Source organism: Thamnophis sirtalis, unplaced genomic scaffold (genome assembly GCF_051295495.1).
Source record: "Thamnophis sirtalis isolate CommonGarterSnake01/CBP01778 unplaced genomic scaffold, rThaSir2_p1.2 scaffold_8, whole genome shotgun sequence".
Taxonomy (NCBI): Eukaryota; Metazoa; Chordata; class Lepidosauria; order Squamata; family Natricidae; genus Thamnophis; species Thamnophis sirtalis.
Window position 1 is genome coordinate 79,906,881 of NW_028261388.1, and position 24,701 is coordinate 79,931,581.

The window sequence follows — 24,701 nt, forward strand, 5'->3', positions numbered from 1 at the left end:
CTGAACTTTTCATATTAATTGGTCATCAGTCTGTTCTGTACTATTTCCAACTGGTAACTGTGAAACTGCAGAAAGCAGCAGTGCAGTCTATCAATACTAAACATACTAACTCCAGACAAAAGATGTGTGTGTGTGTGTGTATGTGTGTGTGTGTGTGTGTGTGTGTGTGTTGATAAATAAATAAAGGGAGACTAGTATAGATCTATTTCAAGCTATTTAGCTCTCATCAGCTAGCCATACCCTTACTGGGATTCGAACCTGGGCTATATTACATCTTAGGCAGTTCGAATCCCAGTAAGGGTATGGCTAGCTGATGAGAGCTAAATAGCTTGAAATAGATCTATACTAGTCTCCCTTTATTTATTTATCAGCACAAATATAACAAAAGGCTACAGTAAAAAATATTTGGTTTCTGTCGTGATGGACTTTTGTGACGAGCCGATGGACAGAGAATGGAAGCAGTAAGCTTCCTCCCATATTTGGGCATACCAGGGGTTGTGACACTAAAGATATATATATATATATATATATAGGCTCGTCACAAGAGTCCATCCAGACAGAAACCCAATATTTTTTACTGTTGCCTTTATTTATTTATCAGCACAAATAAAAACACACACACATATATATATATATATGTATTCCACTACTCCTGGAAACACCAAACCTGAAGTAGTCAGCAGCAGCCTGAAGATGACGAATGTGACTTCGTCGAAACGTCGGCAAGACATCTCCAATTCTACGCAGGAGAAAACCCGAACAACTAGAGACCTACATACTAACACCCGCGAAAACCTCAGAAAAAAATATATATATATATATATATATATATATATATATATATATATATATATATATATATATATATATATATATATATAGAGAGAGAGAGAGAGAGAGAGAGAGAGAGAGAGAGAGAGAGAGAGAGAGATGATAGATAGATAGATAGATAGATAGATAGATAGATAGATAGAGATAGAGATAGAGATAGATAGATAGATAGATAGATAGATATAGAGATAGAGATAGAGATAGAGATAGAGATAGAGATAGAGATAGAGATAGAGATAGAGATAGATAGATAGATAGATAGATAGATAGATAGATAGATAGATCTGTCTGTCTGTCTGTCTGTCTGTCTGTCTGTCTGTCTGTCTGTATGTATGTATGTATGTATGTATGTATTACACATTCATATCTTGTCCAGCCGTATCATCTTTTTTCTTATTAATGCTTTTTGGTATACCTGCAAGTTCTGTAAGAAGTTTCCTGCTGTCATCAGTTTCAAGGACTCCTGCCAGGATGGCATAATGCAGTTTCTCTCCGGGTCTACCTTAGTGGCATTTACTTTCTTCTGGAATAGCAGCAACACACAGTCCATGATACGCATGATGAGGTGAGGTGGCCGACCCAGCGTACGGACGGTCGCAATGTCCGCCGGTTTGATTGTCTACATTATTGAAAGGATGGACAGAATTAGGAATTATCACAGTATTTTTAAGTGCCTAAACAAAATCAGCAGACTTTTTCTATTTAAACTCATTCCACGCTGGGTTCAGGGGTGGGTTTCAACCGGTTCGCAGCGGTCCCTGCGAACCGGTTGGTCGGCGAACCCGGAAGTAACTTCCAGGAACGGCGAAGGGCCCAGCCGCCCGCCCGCAGTCCTTACCCGGTTTTGACGAGTTCTGCGCTTCCACGCATGCGCAGGATGCATACAGCGCCTGCGCGATCCTCCAGGAGCAGCTGGAGCATCGCACAGACTCTAGTACGCATGCGTGCACCGCGCGCGCGTGCACGAGGACGCCGCCGGCCCTGTTCCAACCGAACCGGTTGGAACAGGGCAAGAAACCCACCCCTGGTTGGGTTCAACATCAGCTGATTACACCAATAGCAATAGCAGTAGACTTATATACCGCTTCATAGGCCTTTCAGGCCTCTCTAAGCGGTTTACAGAGAGTCAGCATATTGCCCCCAACAATCTGGGTCCTCATTTTACCCACCTCGGAAGGATGGAAGGCTGAGTCAACCCTGAGCCAGTGAGATTTGAACCGCTGACCTGCTGATCTAGCAGTAGCCTGCAGTGCTGCTTTTAACCACTGCGCCACCTCGGCTCTTACTGTATATTTAGAAATTAAAGTAATTAACATTTCACAGTTGTTGTGTAAGCCAGGACCGCAATGAGCAGCAAAGCTTGGTATGTATTGATCCATCCTTCGGGTAAAATCATTTAAGACATAGCCTATCATGCCAGGTAATATTACCTAGCCAGCTTTGGAGTATTTCAAGGAATTACCATATTTTTCAGAGTATAAGACACACCATTTCCTCCCCTAAAACAGTGTGAAAATTTGGGTGTGTCTTATACATCGAATGTAGCCCCACCCACTGCCCCCCACCACCCTTTGACCTCTGCCTCCCAGCAATTTACCTCCTTGCAGCAAATGGAGAAAATGGGGCTTGTGGAGGCGGCAATAGGCTACGGCAATCCCTGCAGCCTGAAACAGCTGATCGTCGGGAGGCCCCTGCTTAAATTGAAATTGAAAGTGAAACTTGCTGTTTGCTGCAAGGAGGCAAATTGCTGGGAGGCAGGGGCGGATTTTTTTCTTCTTCTAAGCACACTAAACTGAAACAGGCTCTTTGCTGCAAGGAGTTAAGTCAAGAACTTTTTTTTTCCTTTGATCTCCTTTGTTTTAAGATATTTTAGACTGTGTTTGTTAAAAAGCTATACCGTGTACGGGCTCTGGGAAGTCAGGGGGGAGGGAAGGGAGGTGGGGTTTTAGGGGGAGGGGGGAGGGGGAAATATAATATGTGTTAGATCCTAAAGCACATGATTGCACTTGTATACTGTGGCTCTTTAATGTTAGTGTAAAAATAGGACAAGCTGAATATATTGATTGACAATAGAAATACACCGAAGGGAGGAGTAGAGCGAAAGAAGAAAGAGGGGTAGAGAGGGTGGGAGAGAGGATTGGAGGCAGGAGGAGAAGGAAGGGAGGGAATCTATTGGGAGAGAGGAGTGATAGAGGGGGAGGGGAAGTAGGAAGTAGAGGGGAATGTTGGAAGGAAGAACGAAAGTTGGTGGGGGGTGAAAGAGGGTGTATGGTGGGTCAAGGTGGTATATTGGGTTTGTATTTTGGGGGGCATTGTCTATAAGAGGGAGGGCTGTGTTTATTATTCAATGTTATATGCTCCGGTTATGCACAGTATACATGTGATTGTACGGAATGAAATGGAAATAAACATATTTTAAAAAAATAATAACTATAAATGCCTATAGAATGTTCAAATTATTAGACTTATTTTTGAAAGACTGCTTTATTATTGTTCTAGACAACTTAACAAAATGAAGAACATCATCGGGAGCCCCGTGCTTAAACTGAAATTGAAATTTGGAGGCAAATTGCTGGGCAGATTTTTTCTTCTTCTAATCACACTAAACTGAAACAGGCTGTTTGCTGCAAGGAGGTAAGTCAATAACTCTAAATGCCTATAGAATGTTCAAATTATCACTTATTTTTTAAAGAGCCCCAGTGCTTTTGTATCTTCTTTTAAATAGCAGAGAATATACTAGATATACAGATGCTGTTAAAATTGATGTGGCTTTCTGGCATCTGTACAAGTATGGTCTGAAATATAACACCACAAACAGTGTACATCTTCTGTACTGTTTGCTGTTTGGTGCAAGGAGGCAAATGCTGGGAGGCAGATTTCCCCCCCTTGGTTTCCTCCCCGAAAGCTAGGTGCCTCTTATACTTCGGAGCGTCTTATACTCTGAAAAATACGGTAGATAGGATAAGATATATACATATTTGGATGGACAGCTAACAGGAAACCACAGTTTGTAGGCTAAACAGCGCAAATCATGTTCTATGTTGCTTCCAACAGCAGTTAGCAATAGCAGTTAGACTTATATACCGCTTCATAGGGCTTTCAGCCCTCTCTAAGTGGTTTACAGAGTCAGCATATTGCCCCCAACAACAATCCGGGTCCTCATTTTACCCACCTCGGAAGGATGGAAGGCTGAGTCAACCCTGAGCCGGTGAGATTTGAACAGCCGAACTGCAGAACTGCAGTCAGCTGAAGTAGCCTGCAGTGCTGCATTTAACCACTGCGCCACCTCGGCTCTAACTTTAGATTATAACTTTACATTGACATATCTATGTCATAATGAAGTTTTTGCCTTATGTAAAATCATTTTACAATAGCTGATATATGAGCACGGGCATGCGATTCTGCATAAGGGCACACACACACAGAGAGAAACGTTTGTAAGTCTGCTTATGAGATTAGCTGGTACAAATTAATAAAATAGAATATAACGGTTTCAATTTCTGCCTTCGGCTGCTCTGAAGTGAAGGGATTATTGTAGTTAATGTGGTTGCTGGAGAACAAAACATATTTGGCATAGGTAAATAATGTTAGATGCTATTTCCCATACTGGAATCATAATGTATGTATCACACCATTTCTCCATCTTTCTGCATCAGATGGTAGTTCTATTTCTGTCAAATTAAACAGGCAGCGGTTATTTGAATTGATGTGGCCTGCAGTTAATTTGTCTAACGCTTTCTGCCAAGCGGCGGATCTACGGGTTGTAAAATGTGAATGCAAATCAGTCATTTTGCCTACGTATTGACAGTGACTCTTTGGAAGTTTATATTTAATAACATTAATTACATTGCAGGGCCTGCAGGGGACTGCATGATATATGAAAATCCTGACAATCTTTAATATTGGTTGAACTTCTTGAAAAAAGCAGGTGATGCACCATTTGGACTCAGAAGGATGTGATTAATTCCTTCTAATAAATGCAGTCCATTGGTACTCTGTGTAGATTTTAGTAACTGTAGGATGCTATATAACAGGAGGTGTTTTGTTTTTTTACTTCTTTGACGTATTTTCAGAAATAATAGATACCCTTCCTGTTGGAGATTGCAGGATCTATCACCAATGCTATGCGTCGGCTTCTTTTTGTAAATTGTTTTCATACTTGAGGTTTATTCTCTGTGTGCAAAGCAGAGGTGGGTTCCTACCCGTTCGCACCTATTCGGTAGAACCAGTTTGTTAAATCTACCGAACCAGTTAGAAGAGGTTCCACCAGTGGACCCGGAAAGCAGGCCACACCTACAGAAGAGGTTCCAAAAATGTTTGAAACCCAGCACTGGTCCTTGGATATGATTATTCTACACTATCATGCTCACAAAGAGGCTCTTTACACAAAGAGGCTAAACCCCACGTATGGGGGGGGGGGGAGGGTGGAAACCTGAGCAACATTTGTAGAAAGACAGTGAATCAAAGGGGGATGTATGTGACATAATTTCACTGATGATGGAAAAGGGAAAGGAGGGAGTCAGTGGTGGGATTCAGCCAGTTCGTACCTATTCGGGAGAACCGGTTGGTAACTTTCTAAGCAGTTCGGAGAACCGGTTGTTGGAATAAATCTTTTGTTTTTCCCCACTTTACAGGGCTAATCTTGTAAGGAAGGCAGGAAGGAAACATTCTGGTGTTGTTTCTAGCCTAATCTTTATTGACCTGCTTACAGAAACTCCCTCTCCGGTTAACCCTTATTACCATAGTAACAACTAAGGTGAAGTGCCCATCAACCTGAGTGACATTGAATTGGCCACGCCCACATGATCACATGACCATCGAGCCCCGCCTACCCAGCTGGTCATTAGGGCAGAGAACTGGTTGGTAAATTATTTGAATCCCACCACTGGAGGGAGTCCACACATTAGTTTCCAACCAGGGATATATTTCTGAGAGAACAGCATATCTGTGCGAGGCAGACAGTGGATTCGCCTTTCATTCTTCATTAACCTGTAAAGCCGCTTCAGCCTCTTCCAACGCAGGTTTCGCAGCCTCTAATTTTCCCTCGGCAATAGCCTTGTCTGCTGAAATGCTGTCTACGATAGCCTGGGCTATGTCCTTCACTTTCTGAACTTCGGCTTTCACCTTTTCAGCAGCCTGAGCTGTCACTGTGACTTCTTTTAACACCTAGGGAGGACATTAAAAAAAAATGGAAGAAAATAAATGAATGGAAAAAGAAGTAACTATGGTTGCAGAAAATAATCCTTTGCCAAGAGTTTACATTATACCCAAGAGCTGGCAAAGTGCTTTGGGTTTAGTAAACAAGCAGTGTGAGACCCCATAGGCCAGAGGAAACCTAATGTTTTGTTACACAATATTTACTATTTTAGGCTGGCTGAGCCCCATGTAGCCCTTGAAAAGTGTTCGAAGACTTCAGCTAGTCCAGAATGCAGCTGCGCGAGCGATTGTGGGTGCGCCTAGGTACACCCACGTTACACCTATCCTCCGCGAGCTGCACTGGCTGCCCATTGGTCTCCGGACTCGTTTCAAGGTGCTAGTTATTACTTATAAAGCCCTGCATGGCATTGGACCTGGGTACCTGAGAGACCGCCTCCTGCCAATTACCTCCCAAAAACCGATTCGATCACACAGGCTCGGCCTTCTCCGGGTCCCATCTGCCGGCCAATGTCGGCTGGCGACCCCCCGAGGGAGAGGCTTCTCTGTTGCTGCTCCGGCCCTCTGGAACGAGCTCCGTGTGGAGATCCGGACCCTTACTACCCTCCAGGCCTTCCGCAAAGCCACCAAGTCCTGACGGTTCCAGCAGGCTGGGGGCTGTTGAAGTATCCAGCCCCGCTTCATTTGTGACTGTTGTGTATTTTAATATTGTTTGTATTGTCTTATTTATCCCCTCCCCCGTTTCATTGTGAGCCGCCCGGAGTCCTTCGGGAGTGGGCGGCATTCAAAACCAATAAACGAAATGAAACGATGTAGGCGAGAATAGGATTTTTTGTGGATTCTTAATTTTTTGATCTGTGTTTTATGACTTATAATTCAACTTTCTTCTGATTCTTGTTTTAAAATAGCCAGGTATTCTGGCGTCCAGAGGCAGAAGGACTATAGATGGAGGAGGCCTAAGGGCTGCAATAGCAATAGCAGTTAGACTTATATACCGCTTCATAGGGCTTTCAGCCCTCTCTAAGTGGTTTACAGAGTCAGCATATCGCCCCCACAGTCTGGGTCCTCATTTCACCCACCTCGGAAGGATGGAAGGCTGAGTCAACCTTGAGCCGGTGAGATTAGAACCGCTGAACTGCAGATAACAGTCAGCTGAAGTGGCCTGCAGTACTGCACCCTAACCACTGCGCCACCTCGGCTCTCTGCATGTTATATGATGTGGCCTTTTTATGACCAACAATACCAAGAATTTTAGCTTATCGTAACTGAAATTTAGAGAGTTGACATGTGTAGAAGGGCACCAATTAGGAGAAGTCTACTAACTAATTTTCTTCCAGTTTTTCCCATTAGTAAAAGAGTTGAAATAAACACACTGGACTTTACCATATCAGCTTTTTCATTGGCAATCTTAAGTTCTTTCTCTTTGGCTTCCAGCTCTTTACTCAAAGCTGCCACAGATTCAGAAGCCTCTTTCAGTTTCTCCAGTCCAGTATTCATTCTGAAATGAATAAAACCATCAATAAACGTGTGTGCGGCTAAAACAATATTTGATTATTCCCTTTCCCCAAAATAAGAGGTGGTTAATCTGTGATCCTAGAACTATTTGTGGCCTTTGGCTTAATTTTATAAAGCGTAATTTCACAATAGCAATAGTACTTAGACTTATATACCGCTTCATAGTGCTTTCCAGCCCTGTCTAAGGAGAGTCAGCATATTTACAGAGTCAGCATATTGCCCCCAACAATCTGGGTCCTCCTTTTACTGACCTCAGAAGGATAGAAGTCAACCTTGAGCTGCTCAGGATCAAACTCCTGGCTGTAATACAAATTTAATATAAATGCCTGCAATACTGCATTCCCATCACTGTGCCACCAAGGCTCTTCGCAAACCTTCTAAAGCAACCAGTTCAGATCTCTTAAACATATATCACTTCCTTAGAGACTAGTTATTGGGTTAAGCTATTTGGCAAGACAATAACTTACTATTAAGAGTATCAAAGCACCTCACCTGTGGGCTAAGGTCTGTACCTCAGCATGTTTTTCTTTGTATATAGCTTTATATCCTTGAATAAAGGACAAATAAGACTTGGGAGTCACGTGGGTGGACCGACGATATCTTTGAAAATATTCAACACATTTTTCAGCAACTCCATCTTGGAAGGAGCCCATACACTGCACCATCTGTTTTTTGATATCTTCAGTGCAGTCAATTTCGTACGATGACAAGAAATGCTCCGATACTAAAAATGAGATTTAATGCCTTATCAGTATAAACACCACTTCATTCTCTGGCAGAAGAAATTTAGGATGACCCCTGACCTATTTCTTATTATTCTTCCCCACTCCTCCATCTCATTCATTACCATGGACTTCTCTTCTTCCTTGAAAGAAGCAAAATCAACTTTCTGAGCTCCTCTGATGGGCACACTTGACAGATAAGTATGAACTAGGTGATATTCAGTTCACCAAAAAATGCGCGCCTGACAAAAGCGTGCCGATGAAACCGTGCTGAGGAAACCGCGAGGTTGAAATCGCGCTGACGAATGAGCGCAGAAGCACGCCGACAGCAGCGCGCCGACAAAAGCGCTCCTTCAACAAAGAACCAACAACAACCTACTAACCCTAACCCTAACCCTATCCCTAAACCTAACCCTGAACCTAACCCTAAACCTAACCCTAAACCTAACCCTGAACCTAACCCTAAACCTAACCCTGAACCTAACCCTGAACCTAACCCTAAACCTAGCCCTGAACCTAACCCTGAACCTAACCCTAAACCTAACCCTGAACCTAACCCTAAACCTAACCCTGAACCTAACCCTGAACCTAACCCTGAACCTAACCCTGAACCTAACCCTGAACCTAAACCTGAACCTAAACCTGAACCTAACCCTAACCCTAACCCTAACCTTAACTTAAATCGCGCTTTTGTGGGCGCAGTTTTGTTGGCACGTTGTTGTGGGCGCGTTTATGATGTCGCGATTTTCTCGCCGCGGTTTTGTCGGCGTGCTTTTGTCGTGCACACATTTGTCGGGTCACGGTGATATTCAGAGGAATTCCAGTGGGCAGAGAGTCAACATGGTGTTTATAACCTCATGATTGAAGCCTGTCCATTTTTACATATTTTGTGTGTGCGCTGTACATCAAAAGCAGGCTTCAACTGCATGAGCATCTTGATTTTTTGGCAAGTCTCTTACTGCAAATACCTTTGATGATCTCAAAATTAGACCCATGACCTCAAACACTCTAATATATTGATATATGCAATAACATTAAACCACTGCTAACTAATATGACTTTCAAGGCATGTAAATTATGGGCAGAGGGAGCTGAATGTTCTAATTGCTAAAGTAATTGCAGTCTTGACATATTTTTTTTCTTTTCTTTTTTTGATGCAGGAGGTTTGACCTTATTACTCCTGCTCTTTCTCATTTGTACGTCACAGGATCTCTGCTTATAATCTCAGGAGTGAAATCAGCTTATTTCTCTTTACTGATGGGTAATCCTCCTCCTGTAATTATTGGGAGCAAAGCCAGTATTCTTGTTTTGATGGAATTAAGAATCCCCTTGCTTTAGGAATAAGTAAATGGGTCTCATTTAATTTTGTCATTTGCATTTCTCACATCCAATTATGTTTCAAAGAAAGACATTCCACTGCAGAAGGCTTGCTCAATCACTAATGCTTCACATGTGGAGACAGAAAAGTCTCTATTATCAACACTGAAACCGTCAACACAGTATTTTCCTTGGATGGCCTTATTCTAAGGGGTTCACCGACAAAAGGGCGCCCGACGAAACCGCGGTGACAAAACCGCAAGTTCTAAACCGCGCCGACGAATGAGCGCTAAAGCGCACCGACAACAGCGCGCCAACAGAAGCACGCTCTAACCCTAAACCTAACCCTAACCCTAAACCTGACCCTAATCCTTACCTTAATGTAAATCGCGCTTCTGTCGGCGCGCTGTTGTCGGCGTACTGTTGTTGGCGCGTTGGTGATGTTGTGGTTTTCGCGCCGCGGTTTTGTCGGCACGCTTTTGTCGTGTGTGCATTTGTCGGGTCACGATTCTAAGGCTATTCTAATTTATCCAAAACATTTCAAAGTTTGGCCAGGATGTAAAAATAACACATTTAAATTTCGAAGATAATATTCTAAGTTTATTATTTTCTCTGGAATGGGAGAGGAAGCTATAATCAATGAATAGGCATCAAAGCAACCCTCAAAATAAGATTCCGATACTGTTTTGAATTCTACTCAGAGTAATAAAAAAAAAAAACACTGACCCCGGAGTAAATGATGTACTAGAGAAGAGATTTTCATCATGTTAAAATTACTGATAATGTTATAAACTTTTCCAATAGTCAAACATCTCAAACCTGCAACGAGCGCATCTTTGGGCCAACGGCTAAACCAGTCTATAGTGCAACCAGAAATGAGCGCAGGGAACTTCAAAGCTCTGTTTCGGAATTTTTCACCCACTGGTGAAAAACAAAGAACCACATGCAAGTTCTGGCGAACTCTAGTCATGAAGTAATCATATACATTCTCATTGGTGGGAGGACGGCGTGGATGCTCCCTCTTCATGAGTGGAACGAGATCACCAATGATTTCATCGATTTCATCACGAGCAAACAGGTTGGAAACCTAAACAGGAAGAATATTTTTATTGTACCCCCACATACAGTCAGCTGTTATTATTATTTTTTTGAAGGCATTTAGCTACCTCGTCAGAAGCGCTCTTTTTTTTCCACTTTTTAAAACATTTTTTCCTGCCTGTTCGCCTGAACCGGCAGGAAAAAATGCTTTAAAAAGCAGGGGGGGAGCGCCTGACGATCACGTGGCTCACAACTGATCTGTGAGATTCAGTGGTGGGTTTCAAAAAAATTTAGAACCTCTTCAGTAGGTGTGGCCTGCTTTGTGGGACTGGCTTGCAGGCCATGTGACTGGGTGGGAGTGGCTTGCCAGCCATGTGACTGGGTGGGCATGGCCAACTTGTAAAATGTGGTGAAACTCACTTAACAACGCTCTTGCTTAGCAATCAAAATGTTGGCTCAGAAACTCTGGCATTTGAAGCACGCAAGTCTTAACCCTTTAGGGAAAAAACCCCAGGGGTGTTCAAAGTTGACAGCTTTAAGACTTGTGGACTTCAACTCCCAGAATTCCTCCTCTTGGTCTTCATCTTGATGATATGCGGACGGGCAGGGGGAGGGAGCTGGAACCGGTTCTAAACGGCACTGTAGATTTGTGGAACCTCTTTTATAGAAGAGGTTAGAACTGGCAGGAACCCACCCCTGGTGTGATTGTAAGAAACTTTTTTTCCGCTTTTTAAAGCATTTTTTTCTTGCCTATTCACCCGAACAGGCAGGAAACAATGCTTTAAAAAGCAAGGGAAGCTTCCGACAACTTCACATCTCACAGCCGAGCCGTGCAATCCTCAGAAGCTAATTTTTACTACCAGTTTGCAGAACCAACAACAATCATCCCTACCAGTTCGGGAGAACCAGTAACATTTCACCCCTGATTTTAATTATAATTCATTCATTGCTATTTTATTATTAACTACTTTAAGTGCTAGTTTTTTTGGGGGGGGGGAAGAATAGGATATGCCAATAAAATATTCACGTTTAATTTTCCTTTCTCTTCTCTTTTATTCTTAAAATCTGTGGCCATCCAGATGTTACTGAATTACAGTAACATCCAGATGTTACGGAATTACAGCCCCTAATCTGCCTTGCTAGCTAAGGCTTCTGGGAGATGATTGTCAGTAATATTTGGAAAGTAACAACTGGCAATCTCTGTGTTTTTGCCCTAGAAATAAAATATTCTCAATCAATGTGATTATACTAAAAGTCTGTCTTTACTGATTTATAATACTTCAGTAGTAAATTAACTAAAGACTAAGAGCTTGATCTGCTCTACATATTTATTTAAAAAAATCAGTATTCAGCGGGAAAGTTTTTTCATCAGCAGTGAACTCAAGCATAGAATTTTACAGAATCAGTTGGTCAATATAACCTTATCAGCCAAGCTCTCTGTTTCTGAAAACCCAGGGCTAATTCAATGCCAAGAAGAAAGATGAAAATCCTACTTCTCCTGATGATAGAACATTGTTCATATACTCCAGGAAAGCTTCATCTTTTATTTCATTATCTGAAAAAATGAAACTGATTCCTTTCCCTTGCTGCCCAGCAGTCTTATACAGATGTTTCAAGTCTTCCATCAAATTAGATGCATTGTAGGATCTAGAAAAAGGGGGAAAAAATAAAATTGTCACAAACAATCCAAGCTTCCTAGCCTACAAATAATTTTGATTGAAACAAGGTGCCTTAAAATGAGAACAATTTATTTTGGCCTTTCTGCTCAGTGCCTGTTTTAATGGCTGTTGCTTTTAGAAATGTGTAGTATATCTCTACCTGGTTGTATCTATACAATTTAATGCTCACCACTATTTAATTTTTTTTTCTCAATCTACTGTTTTAGCCTTCATTTTTGTTTCATTGTTCTAAGCTATATAATATTCCAATAATACAGAATGTAAACATAATTAACAAACCAAATTGTTTTGATACATAAAACGCCTGTCGCTTACTCAAATACTAAATTTATTTCTTTTAAATGGAATATATTTTATGTAAGAAGTAAGGCAGACATTTTCTAGGTATTCCTATATATATTTATAAATTTTTATTTTAAACACATAAGCACATCAACAGAAACAAACACATAACTTAAAAACAACATAGGAGCAATAAGTTCCATCGTATACCATACCACAGTTCCGAATCGGTTTCTTTGCAGTTAGTGTTTTCCCTACTATACATTTCTATCTTTCATTCATAATCTCCTTATTCGCTATCCATTTGTATGTACATTTCTTAATTTATTTAAACTTAGCTACTTATGACCAAATATTATTTACCTATATTATGCTTTATATTTTTACTGTCATTTATTCTCTTACATACAGTTATAGATATACATTCACATAATTATTCTTTTTCTTTGCCATTCTTATATTATTATTCCATTTGAAAGGTTATAAGGTATAGTTTAAAATGCTTTGTTTACCATCCTTCGCACCTGCTAAGACACCACCTTGTTTTCTCTTTCTTTTATTTTCTCCTTCCCTTTCTTCTCTACTTCCTTCCTCCTCTATCCCCTTCTCCCTTCCCTTACCTCTTCCCTACTCCTACCCTTTTTCTTCTCCTTCCTAACTTCTCTCCTACTCTTTCTTTCTCTTCCTCCCTCCTCTTCTTCTTTTTCTCTAGGTATTCCTATATAAATGTCTATGTATTCTTTCTTTTGCTAGGATGGTAGAGAAAATTCATTTTTTATGTTGCTTCATTAAGAAAACAACTGCTTTGAATGTTATATTTTGTGTTCCAGATAAGGGTGAACATTTTCTATTGCCTTTTCTTAACTACAAATGGTTATTATTTTCCTGTAGTATTGAGTGCAATATTCCCTCTATAACCATTTATAGAATTTGAGAGAGTTTTCATTCAACTAAATCAGGGAGGCAAAATAGTTACAATAGCAGGCTAATGATTATATAAACCTGCACCTCTTAACATGGGAACTAGCACAATAAGTTTCACACGTCATTTGATTTCTTTTATAAAATAAGCATCCATTTCGATACTGTGTTTTATTCGACAGGTTACCTTGTTAATGTGATCTGGAACATATCATAGCCTGCAATGAATGATGCCAGTTTCGTCAAGATTTGCTTTCCAGATCCCCCAACTCCAACAAGTAGGGCATTTCCTCGGGGAGTGCGGATCACACGAGAGATCTACAAATCACAGCACCATTTTGTCGGTTGCATATTTAGAATAACACAAGATTAAGCAGATACTTGATAGATCCCTGCATTGCACCACATCTTTAATATGGGTGGCACAAAGGTGATCCCAGTCTTTGCACGGATCATTCCATAAACTCTTTTCCAACAATATAAGCTCCAGGTTTGGCCACAGACAATTTGCTTTCTACAGTGGTGGGATTCAAATAATTTGACCACCGGTTCTCTGCCCTAATGACTATCTGGGTAGGTGGGGCTCGGTGGTCATATGACTGGGTGGGCATGGCCAACTCAAGGTCACTCAGGTCGATGGGCGCTTCGCCTTAGCTGTTACAATGGTAATAAGGGTTAACCAGAGAGGCAGTTTCTGTAAGCAGGGCAATAAAGATGAGGCTAGAAACAACACTAGAATGTTTCCTTCCTGCCTTCCTTACAGGATTAGCCCTGTAAAGTGGGAAAAAACAAAAGGAGATTTCTTCCAACAATCAGTTCTCTGAACTACTTAGAAAGTTACCAACCGGTTCTCCCGAATAGGTGCGAACTGGCTGAATCCCACCACTGGCTTTCTAATATCAAGGATAAAGTGATGCTTCTCCTATTTTTTAACAGAAGTTTACAGATTAGCATTTGAATCCATACTGCGATGGCCAGCATCTTCTATCACATCCAAAATAGAGAGTCTAGCTTAACATAACATGATCAAGTACCTGGAATAGTGTATAATTTGGACTGATTTAATTGCTAATAGGAATCTTTCCCCAAAGCCCACCTTGGATAGCAGGTCAGGCCACTAACATCAAAAAAAACTGTCACTATGTAATGAATCAGTGCAATGATAGAGATACCAATTACAGTTTTAATAAAACAATTTTTTCTGGCAAGGAAGATCATTTGGGTTTGGAACTATATTTTTAGTTCTTATTTGCATAGAATTTTCTTTCTCAGGAAAGTGCATAAGACCTGGGTACTTGAGAGACCGCCTGCTGCCAATTACCTCCAATAGACCGATCAGGTCCCACAGACTAGGCCTCCTCTGAATTCCATCCGCCGGCCAATGCCGACTGGCGACTACCCGGAGGAGAGCCTTCTCTGTGGCTGCTCCGACCCTCTGGAACGAACTCCCCGTGGAGATCCGAACCCTCACCACCCTCCAGGCCTTCCGCAAAGCCCTTAAAACCTGGCTGTTCCGACAGGCCTGGGGCTAAGGAGCTTTTGCCCCCCTTCTCGAATGGTATGGTTGTTGTGTGTTTTTTAAATTTTGTATTGTTATGTTCGTCTTTTTATCCCCTTGTCTGTACCCCCTTCCCTGATTGAATTGTGAGCCGCCCTGAGTCCCCTTCGGGGAAAAGGGCGGCATATAAATGTAATAAATCCAATCCAATCCAGTGACTTCTGTTCCTACGGAGGCTGCATTAATAAATTCAAACTCTGATCTCTTCAAAATGTCACAGTCACCTTAAGAGGCCCTGTATATTGAGCATGCTGTACTGTCAACAGAAGAAGTCTGATTAAATATAGTGTCAGAGGTAAGCCAAAGCATTACTAAAGCAATAACACAATCTCTTGGTTGCTGAAACAATGATTTATTTCCGCTTAGCTGAGAAATCTCACTCCTGACTACCTCAATCTGACTATTTTTAAAAGAAAAATAAAACTCGCCTCACAGAGACTAGAGCAAGACCGCTGACTGAAGCAGAATCCTACAGGAATGACAGGTGAATTAGAGACAATCATGACTGCTCTTGCCCCCTATAATCTGACACCAAGATAGCCATCATATGCTTGACAGTAGGGCTGGTCCTGGTTAACCTTCATCCCCATCCTTAGTACAGTTAGTATTAGGCACAAATGAATGAATCTATTTCTCACTGATATAGCAATAGCAATAGCAGTTAGACTTTTATACCGCTTCATAGGGCTTTCAGCCCTCTCTAAGCGGTTTACAGAGTCAGCATATCGCCCCCAACAACAATCCGGGTCCTCATTTTACCCACCTCGGAAGGATGGAAGGCGGAGTCGACCTTGAGCCGGTGAGATTTGAACAGCCGAACTGCAGAACTGCAGTCAGCTGAAGTAGCCTGCAGTGCTGCATTTAACCACTGCGCCACCTCGGTATTATCACTAATACATAGTTATACCCACAGAATTGTTAATCTCTAAATATACCTTTTTTAAAAAAAAATACCAGCCTTCTATAAAGTCTAGGGCAGAACCCAGCACCAGCTTTTCTCACTCCTATAGGTGACTCGGTGCAGGATGGAGAATTTTAACTACAAATGAATGTACAATAATTTTACAAGACCGGTTTTTATTGGATAAAAGTCTTTTGTTTCCTTTTCTTGTAAAAAAAATATATATAGATGCTCATCTTTACATCAATTTGGTTTTTTATACTTTGAAAGATTTGTCATTTAGTTCTCTAATGTCAACGGTTCACCGACAAAAGCGCGCCGACAAAACCGCGGCGAGAAAACAGTGAGGACGAAATCGCGCCCACAGAAGCGCGCCGATAAATGTGCGCCGACGAAAGCGCGCCATCAAGAAACAACGCGAAAACAACATAATACCCTAACCTTAAACCTAACCCTAAACCTTACCTTAACCCTAATCGCGCTTTCATCAGCGCGCATTTATTGGCACGCTTCTGTGGGCGTGATTTCATCCTCACTGTTTTCTTGCCGTGGTTTTGTCGGCATGCTTTTGACATGCGCGCATTTGACGGGTCACGAGTGTCAACACTGATCATGAAAGCAGTGTTTTCTGGAACCTTTTAGAATACACATGAGTAAATCTTTATTCAAGAAGGTTCCACTAATTACATCTGAATATTGTTAGAATTTGTGCAGATGAAACTAATGGATTTTCAAAGGTTTAACTCAGGTATATGAAATAATCAAAACTTAACTAAAGCAATTGTCATGTCCACTGATACCTTTATTAAGTGAATCATAGCATCGTTAAAAAACACCAAATCCATTCCTGCCCCACGGATACTCTCATTATATATTTGCAAAAACATGTTCAAACGGTCCTTCAGGGCGCCGAAAGATTCAATGGATTCATATATTTTAGGCATGTCGGTTTCTGCTTCCTCCGGTTCGTCTCCTATAAGAAAATAACGCTTCCAATTAGTATGAAATTGCGTACCAATCCTGTGCGGCTTCTAACTTTACAGTCCGCTGAAAAATGAAGACGGGTATTAAAAATGCATGAATATTGATGACTACAAAGGCAACAGGTGACAACAGTGAGAAGCAGTGCAGAAGAATAGGATTTAGCAGATTTCTGGCTTAATGGCCCACCTAATTAGTCAGAAGAAATAGAAGTTTTAAAAACTGTCATTTTGGCTGTTTGCGCAGTGATATGGCTGATGAGTTCCTTGGTACTTTGCTGACCCAAGTGGATGTGGCAATATTTTTCCTCTTTTTCGGGGCTTTAAACTAATACACTGAAAACTTGTGTTTGTGTGGTTTAACAAGGAAATGTGGCTCTTAATTAATACGTGGCACGACAAAACCGCGGTCCACTAAAGCGCGCCCGATTAAAGCGCGTCGCTGACGTCATCAGCAACGCGACAACAACAACCGCGGAGAAAAAAGGGTGCTTTAAAAAGCGCTTTTAAAGCAAGCCGATTCACATTAAGGTAAGGGTTAGGTTTAGGGTTAGGGTTAGGTTTAGCGTTAGGTTAAGGGTTAGCGTTAGGTTTAGGGTTAGGTTTAGGGTTAGGGTTAGGTTTAGGTTTAGGGTTAGGGTTAGGTTAAGGCTTAGCATTAGGTTTAGGGTTAGGTTTAGGGTTAGGTTTAGGGTTAGGTTAAGGGTTAGGGTTAGGGTTAGGGTTAGGGTTAGGGTTAGGTTTAGGGTTAGGTTTAGGGTTAGGTTTAGGGTTAGGTTAAGGGTTAGGGTTAGGTTTAGGGTTAGGTTTAGGGTTAGGTTTAGGGTTAGGTTAAGGGTTAGGGTTAGGTTTAGGGTCAGGTTTAGGGTTAGGGTTAGGGTTAGGGTTAGGTTTAGGGTTAGGGTTAGGTTTAGGGTTAGGTTAAGGGTTAGGGTTAGGTTTAGGGTTAGGTTTAGGGTTAGGTTTAGGGTTAGGTTAAGGGTTAGCGTTAGGTTTAGGGTTAGGTTTAGGGTTAGGTTTAGGGTTAGGGTTAGGGTTAGGTTTCGGGGGGTTAGGTTTAGGTTTACACGTTAATTTTAGCTTTACCGCTCACAGCATACTTTTTTCGTCGCGCTGTGATGACATCAGATACGCGGTTTCGTCGAGCGCGCTTTAGTCTACCGCGGTTTTGTGGTGGAACCAATTAATACAGGAATGCCAATTTTTTCACAAATAAAATGTTTCAAACCTAGAACTTCCCTAGCCTTGAAATCAGCATTTTTTTTTTAAAGTCTGGACTTTTTTCAGTAATGTTGAAAAAAATGACTGTTTTGAAATTGGAAAAGAGCTTTGTTTATTTCAACTCTGAAGCATTTTGAAGACGTGTATTAATTAGTTATACAAGTTTAATATTGCTTCCTGAAAAAAAATCCCCGCGAATGCAATCACTGGAAGTATACTTCTCCCAATCCAATTAAACATAGCAGTGCACGAAGAAATTAACCAAACTATTTCTTCCTTGCCTTCTCTCCAATTTGTCCCAGTTGGCTGCTTTCTCTAGAAGAAAATATAATTTAATATTGTATGCTGAAATCTTAAATGCCAAATATATATTCCAGAGCCCCAATTAATCTCAACTCCTTTGTAATACAATTATTTTTTTCACGGCATGGTATTACTTCTCAGCTTAGAATTTGGAAATTACTGAGAAGAAATGATAAGAGACTAAATATGAAGAGAAGAGATAAACTTAAGCTGGATAACTTAATGCAAAAGCAAGAACAAGACAACAAGATTTGTAGATCAGCGATCCCCAACATTTCTGGCTTTGCAGACGGGGAGGGGGCAGCGGAATGAGAGGGAGAGGGAATGGATACGTGTTGTGGCCCAGCAGGAGCCGTTGGAGCTGCCACCAGATTCCGACAGCGAGGGGCCCTATGAGTCGGCTCTGGAAGATGTGGAGGACCCTGGACAGGGTTCCAACTCTGAGCAGGGCGCAGAGAGGCTGGTTGGCCATCAGGAGGCGCCTGAGGCCTGGAGCATAGGTGAGAGCCAAAGGGAGCGTGCTCCCAAAGTCAAGCCTTGGAGTAGTGGGGAGGAGACAAGGGAGTGTGATCCTGATGTCATGCATTGGAGCAGTGGGGAGGAGACAAGGGAGTTGGCCCTGGATGCCCAGCAACGGAGGGCTAATAGGCGTAAAGAACAGTTACGCAGTTACAGGAGATAATTGAACTCAGCTGGTGGCAATTAGGCTCCTCCCAAGACTATAAAAGGAATGGCGTTCCACACGCTTGTCGCAGGAATCAACTTATTTACTAGAGCTGGAGAACTCTCGTGGCTCTCTTGGCAGGCTGGATTGCTGTCAAGGTCTAGTCTGTGTGTTAATAAATCTTTGAAGTATCTTTGTCTCGGCGTGCTTTGGTGTAGGACGAGGGGGGTCAGAACAGATATGCATGATCAGTGAGCAAGCACATGTCTGTGCAGCTTCATTTGCACGAGTGGTGAACACATGCACCTGCCACTTGCACAAATGGAGCTGCATGCACACGTCCACTGCTTGCACAAGTAGAGCTGCATGCACATACTTCCAATGGGGCCAAGGCCCGGTAGTGGACTGCGGCCTGGGGGTTGGGGATTCCTGGTACAGGTGATTTGCTAAGAATTGAGAAATACCTGCAGCACTATGGAAAAACTGGAAGCCACACATAGCAATAGCAATAGCAGTTCAACTTATATACCGCTTCATGGGGCTTTCAGCCCTCTCTAAGCGGTTTACAGAGTCAGCATATTGCCCCCAACAACAATCCGGGTCCTCATTTTACCCACCTCGGAAGGATGGAAGGCTGAGTCAACCCTGAGCCGGTGAGATTTGAACAGCCGAACTGCAGAACTGCAGTCAGCTGAAGTAGCCTGCAGTGCTGCATTTAACCACTGCGCCACCTCGGCTCCTGAGTTGCATATTGTAGCTACTATGTCTGTAAAAGTGGGCCATTAAAAAAAGGCAAACATAAAAAGATGTTTGGAGAATTGGATCCACAAATGGCAGCAGATATAAGATTGTTTTGTTATTGGAGAGATACAAGTTGATAGATGGAAGAGTATAATTCAAAATTAGCTAAACTTAGTTAAATCCAGTGGTAATAGGTACAGTTAAATAAAAATTGATAATGATAGTAATGTATACAATTTGATACATTACTGTTATGATAAGTAATAATTGGATATGAGCAGGGAAGGTTAGAAATATTTTTGGACTATATATAAAGATTATTAATAACAATAATAATTATAATAAAAAACAGAAGGAAGGAGAGAAGAAAGGAGAGAAGAAAGGAGGGAAGGAAGGAGGGAATGTAGGAGAGAAGGAAGGGGGAAGGAAGGAGGAAAGGAAGGGGGAAAGGAAGGAGAGAAGGAGAGAAGAAAGGAGGAAGGAAGGAAGGAGGGAAGGAAGGAAGGAGGGAAGGAGAGAAGGAGGGAAGGGGGAAGGAGGGAGGGAAGGAAGGAGGGAGGGAAGGAAGGAGGGAAGGAAGGAGAGTAGGAGAGAAGAAACGAGGGAAGGAAAGAGGGAGGGAGGGAAGAAGAAGTAGGACCGTTGTAAGATAAGATGGATCTATGGGATGGTAAGAAAGCAATCTTCAAGTATATTGTCAACTGTAGGAAAAAAATTGTTTGAAGAAGAAAAATATTTTTTTAAAAAAAATGAAAAAAACAAAAACAAAACTAGATACAGTTAAGTTTTAACTAATAGGAGGAAAATGTTATGATGTAGGATATAGTTAAATAAAGAAAGGATAATGATAATAAATTATATACATGGAGGATTAGAAAAATTTGGTATTAAATATTATGGATATTTAGCTAAAACAGGATATGAGGACTTAATGTTAATGGAGGATTTTGCAAATAAGTAAATGAAATGCCAACATGTGGTTATGTATTGAATCTTGGTATATTTAAGGATGAAGGATGTTTAAATAACTATAGTCAAATAAAAGTGGAGGTATGATGATGTTAATATAGTAAATATTTGAGTTAAGATATTTGAATTAATATGAATTATATTTGATGACGGTGGAAGAGATGCACAAAAGCCTTTTGTAACCAGCTGATACACTTTCTATAATATGTAAAGAAGGAGGAGCTGTATGTTTGTTTTGAAAATAAATAAATAAATTTTTTTTAAAAAGGCAAACATAGAAAGCAAGACTTTACATACAGCAATTATTTCCATGCATTCAGGTCATGTTCTAATAACTCCCCCTTAAAGTGAAGACTTGGCCAATTAATTTACCCTCTTTGTGAGAAAATGACAATACATCTTGTCACATCTTGATTTGTGGGGAAAGCTCCTGAACATTGAAGTAATGCTTAGCAATACAAATACTAGTGTAAGAAAAAAAGGTTTCAAAGCATATTTGCAAGGTCAGAGAAGGACTTCTCCAAGGGGACACTCAGCCATTTTTCAAAATGCCACACTTGCATACTACATCAGGCAAAATTAATTTAAATAAAAGATACTTTGCGCTAAAATAGTTTTCGAACCATGCAAAACAAAATGCTAGCACTACCGTTAATTGCTCAAAGTAAATTCATCTCAAAAGCTGAATCAAGCATTAAAGCACCTTCAATAAAATTACGCAGTGCTTTCTCTGACAAAGGAAAGGTTTCTTTTTTTAAAAAAAATGCCAGTTGTGGGACATTTCAAGTCTTTTAGGATTTTTTTATGTATTATGGCGATTGGCTTTGCCAACTATTTTATTCGGTTCCACCACAAAACTGCGGTAGACAAAAGCGCGCTCGACGAAAGCGCGTACGTGATGTCATCACATCGCGCTGTGAGCGGTAAATTTAAAATTAAAGCGAAAACCTTACCCTAACCCCCCCAAACCTAACCCTAAACCTAACCCTAAACCTAACCCTTAACCTAACCCTAAACCTAACCCTAAACCTAACCCTTAACCTAACGCTAAACCTAATGCTAACCCTTAACCTAACGCTAAACCTAACCCTAATGCTTAACGTAACCCTAAACCTAACCCTTAACCTAACCCTAACCCTAACCCTAACCCTAACCCTAACCCTTACCTTTATGTGAATCAGCTTGCTTTAATTTAATTTTAATTTTAATTTAATTTATTTTTTAATTTTTTTCATCGCGCTGCTGGTGACGTCAGGTATGCGCTTTCGTCGAGCGCGCTTTTGTCAACCGCGGTTTTGACGGGTCACGATTTTATTCTATGTTGAGAATATATTTTTCCTTTATTGTTTTTAAGGCTGCAACGTTTATATTTGCTCAACAAGATCACAATGCTTAGTTTCAGCTTTATCAAATTGCTGGCTCAACTATTGAGAAGCATGCTATATATCTAAGAAATTAGTCCCCATTAGACTACATAGTAAAGCAAAATAGAAATAAAAAACCATTATCTTGTCTACAACTAGCCGTGCTTGCTACATCGACATCTGTGAAATTAAAGATGAACTCCTAAGCGCAGAACTCGAACTCTTAAAAGAAACAAGGCAAATCTGACAAGTTCAGAAGCCTCTAGCTTACCTTTGAAAGACTTTTCCTTCAGACCTAGTATGAAATAAAATGTGTTTCCATTTAAAGAAAATATAGAACTTATTTCTCATGAAGAATTGTTTATGGCTTTCCTACTTATTTCTTGAAGATACAGATTTCAAAGTTCAAAGTTTCAAAGTTTAATGAATTTATATGCCGACCAATCCCAAAGGACTCCGGGCGGTTTACATAAAAACAATTTTAAAAAGAATACTAAAAAAAATTAAAATAGAAAGACAAAGCAAGTTAAAAAGACACAACATGCACTCAACCTTAGTGGGGCTGGACCTCATTCAAGAGGTCAACAGCCCCAGGCCTGCCAGAATAGCCAGGTCTTAATAGACTTTTGGAAGGCTGAGAGAGTGGGGAGGGTCTGGATCTCTGGGGGTAGATCATTCCATAGGGCCGGGGCAGCTACAGAGAAGGCCCTCCCCCGAGGAGCCGCCAGACGACATTGTCTAGTCGACGGCACCTGGAGAAGGCCCATCCTGTGTGATCTTATCGGACGCTGGGAGGTATGTTGCAGAAGACGGTCTCGTAGATATCCAGGTCCTAAGCCATGTAGGGCTTTAAAGGTGATAACCAGCACCTTGAAGCGCGTTCGGAGACCAATAGGGAGCCAGTGCAGCTTGCGAAGGATGGGTGTAACATGGGTGTATCTCGGTACACCCAGTATCGCTCGCACGGCTGCATTCTGGACCAATTGTAGTCTCCGAACACTTTTCAGGGGCAGATTTATCGTATGGTGTGGAAGATATTGCATCACAAATCTTTCCCATGACTCATTCTCAGCGAGAAATCCATACATGCTCTCCTAGAAGGGACTTCCTTTTTATTTAATGACAGCCATTTTAAAACATCATGTACAAGGATTGAAATTCCAAGCATACTCTGATCACAAGTCTGAATTGACTGGAAGTCTCTTCAAAGTTAGTATCCTTGGAATTGTACATTCTGAATTAAGTGGTGGTGATATCTTGCCTTCTTGCAACTGGAATATAAAATAGACTGAAGACAGACTTAGTTTGAAGCTAACTCATGCAAATCAACCTGCTTTTACTTCTTCTGTCCCTTCTAATCATCTCAACTGCCAAGTATAACAATCATCCATAAAGCCTCTGAGCAAATGCTTCTTCTAATATTGACATTTTAAAGCTCCTGAGGAAATGGATATAATTACGCAGATCTTCTCTGGAGTGGTGCTTATCACATCACCTCGGTTCACCCATGTAACACCTATCCTCTGCGAGCTGCACTGGCTGCCTATTGGTCTCCAGATACGCTTCAAGGCGCTAGTCGTCACTTATAAAGCCCTTCATGGTATTGGACCTGGGTACTTGAGAGACCGCCTGCTGCCAATTACCTCCACTAGACCGATTAGATCCCACAGATTAGGCCTCCTCCGAATTCCATCCGCCGGCCAGTGTCGACTGGCGACTACCCGGAGGAGGGCCTTCTCTGTGGCTGCTCCGACCCTCTGGAACGAACTCCCTGTGGAGATTCGAATCCTCACCACCCTCCAGGCCTTCCGCAAAGCCCTTAAAACCTGACTGTTCTGACAGGCCTGGGGCTAAAGAGCTGTTGCCCCCGTCTCGAATGGTATGACTGTTGTGAGTTTTAAATTATGCATTGTTATGTTTCGTTTTTTAATTTTTTGTCTGTACCCCCCCTTCCCTGGTTTGAGTTGTGAGCCGCCCTGAGTCCCCTTTGGGGGAAAAGGGCAGCATATAAATATAATAAACAAACAAACAAACAAACAAACATCAGTAAATAATTTCCGGTGGGTTTCTGACAAATTGGATATAATGCCTTCAAACTAACCAGAAGCTAACTGGGATCTCCTCTACTGAGAAAGTCATTGGTTTATCCAGTCTTATGTGAACCGGTCTTGGAAAACTCCTTAGCTTGTCCGCGTTTTGTGGGATCAGCTGCAGCCATTTTCATGCCATATGAAAATAGATTCTATAGGCATTAACAAAGACAATTTTAGAGCCTAGATCAGGGGTGGGTTTCAGGCGGTCCGCGGTGGTCCCCGCGAACCGGTTGGTCGGCGAACCCGGAAGTAAGTAACTTCCGGGAACGCCGAAGGATCCACCCGCCCGCGTTTCTTACCCGGTTTTGACGAGTTCTGCCCTTCCACGCATGCGCAGAACGCATACAGCGCCTGCGCGATCCTCCAGGAGCAGCTGGAGCATCGCACAGGCGCTAGTACGCATGCGTGCACTGCGCGCGTGCACGAGGACACCGCCGGCCCCGTTCCA

At 41.6% G+C, this 24,701-nt stretch overlaps 1 protein-coding gene across 2 annotated transcripts in view; it reads right to left on the minus strand.

Annotated features, from left to right (window-relative positions):
• DNAH5 (dynein axonemal heavy chain 5) overlaps window positions 1-24,701 on the minus strand; it is a 202,374-nt gene that overhangs the window by 53,923 nt on the left and 123,750 nt on the right. For both annotated transcript variants that reach the window (XM_087721975.1, XM_087721976.1), the window contains exons 52-59: window positions 16,719-16,891; window positions 13,647-13,777; window positions 12,071-12,224; window positions 10,359-10,626; window positions 7,993-8,224; window positions 7,369-7,483; window positions 5,821-5,997; window positions 1,247-1,450 (exon numbers count right to left, since the gene is read on the minus strand). In XM_087721975.1, coding sequence (XP_087578101.1) covers window positions 1,247-1,450; window positions 5,821-5,997; window positions 7,369-7,483; window positions 7,993-8,224; window positions 10,359-10,626; window positions 12,071-12,224; window positions 13,647-13,777; window positions 16,719-16,891 — 1,454 coding nt within the window. The remainder of the gene's footprint in view (window positions 1-1,246; window positions 1,451-5,820; window positions 5,998-7,368; window positions 7,484-7,992; window positions 8,225-10,358; window positions 10,627-12,070; window positions 12,225-13,646; window positions 13,778-16,718; window positions 16,892-24,701) is intronic.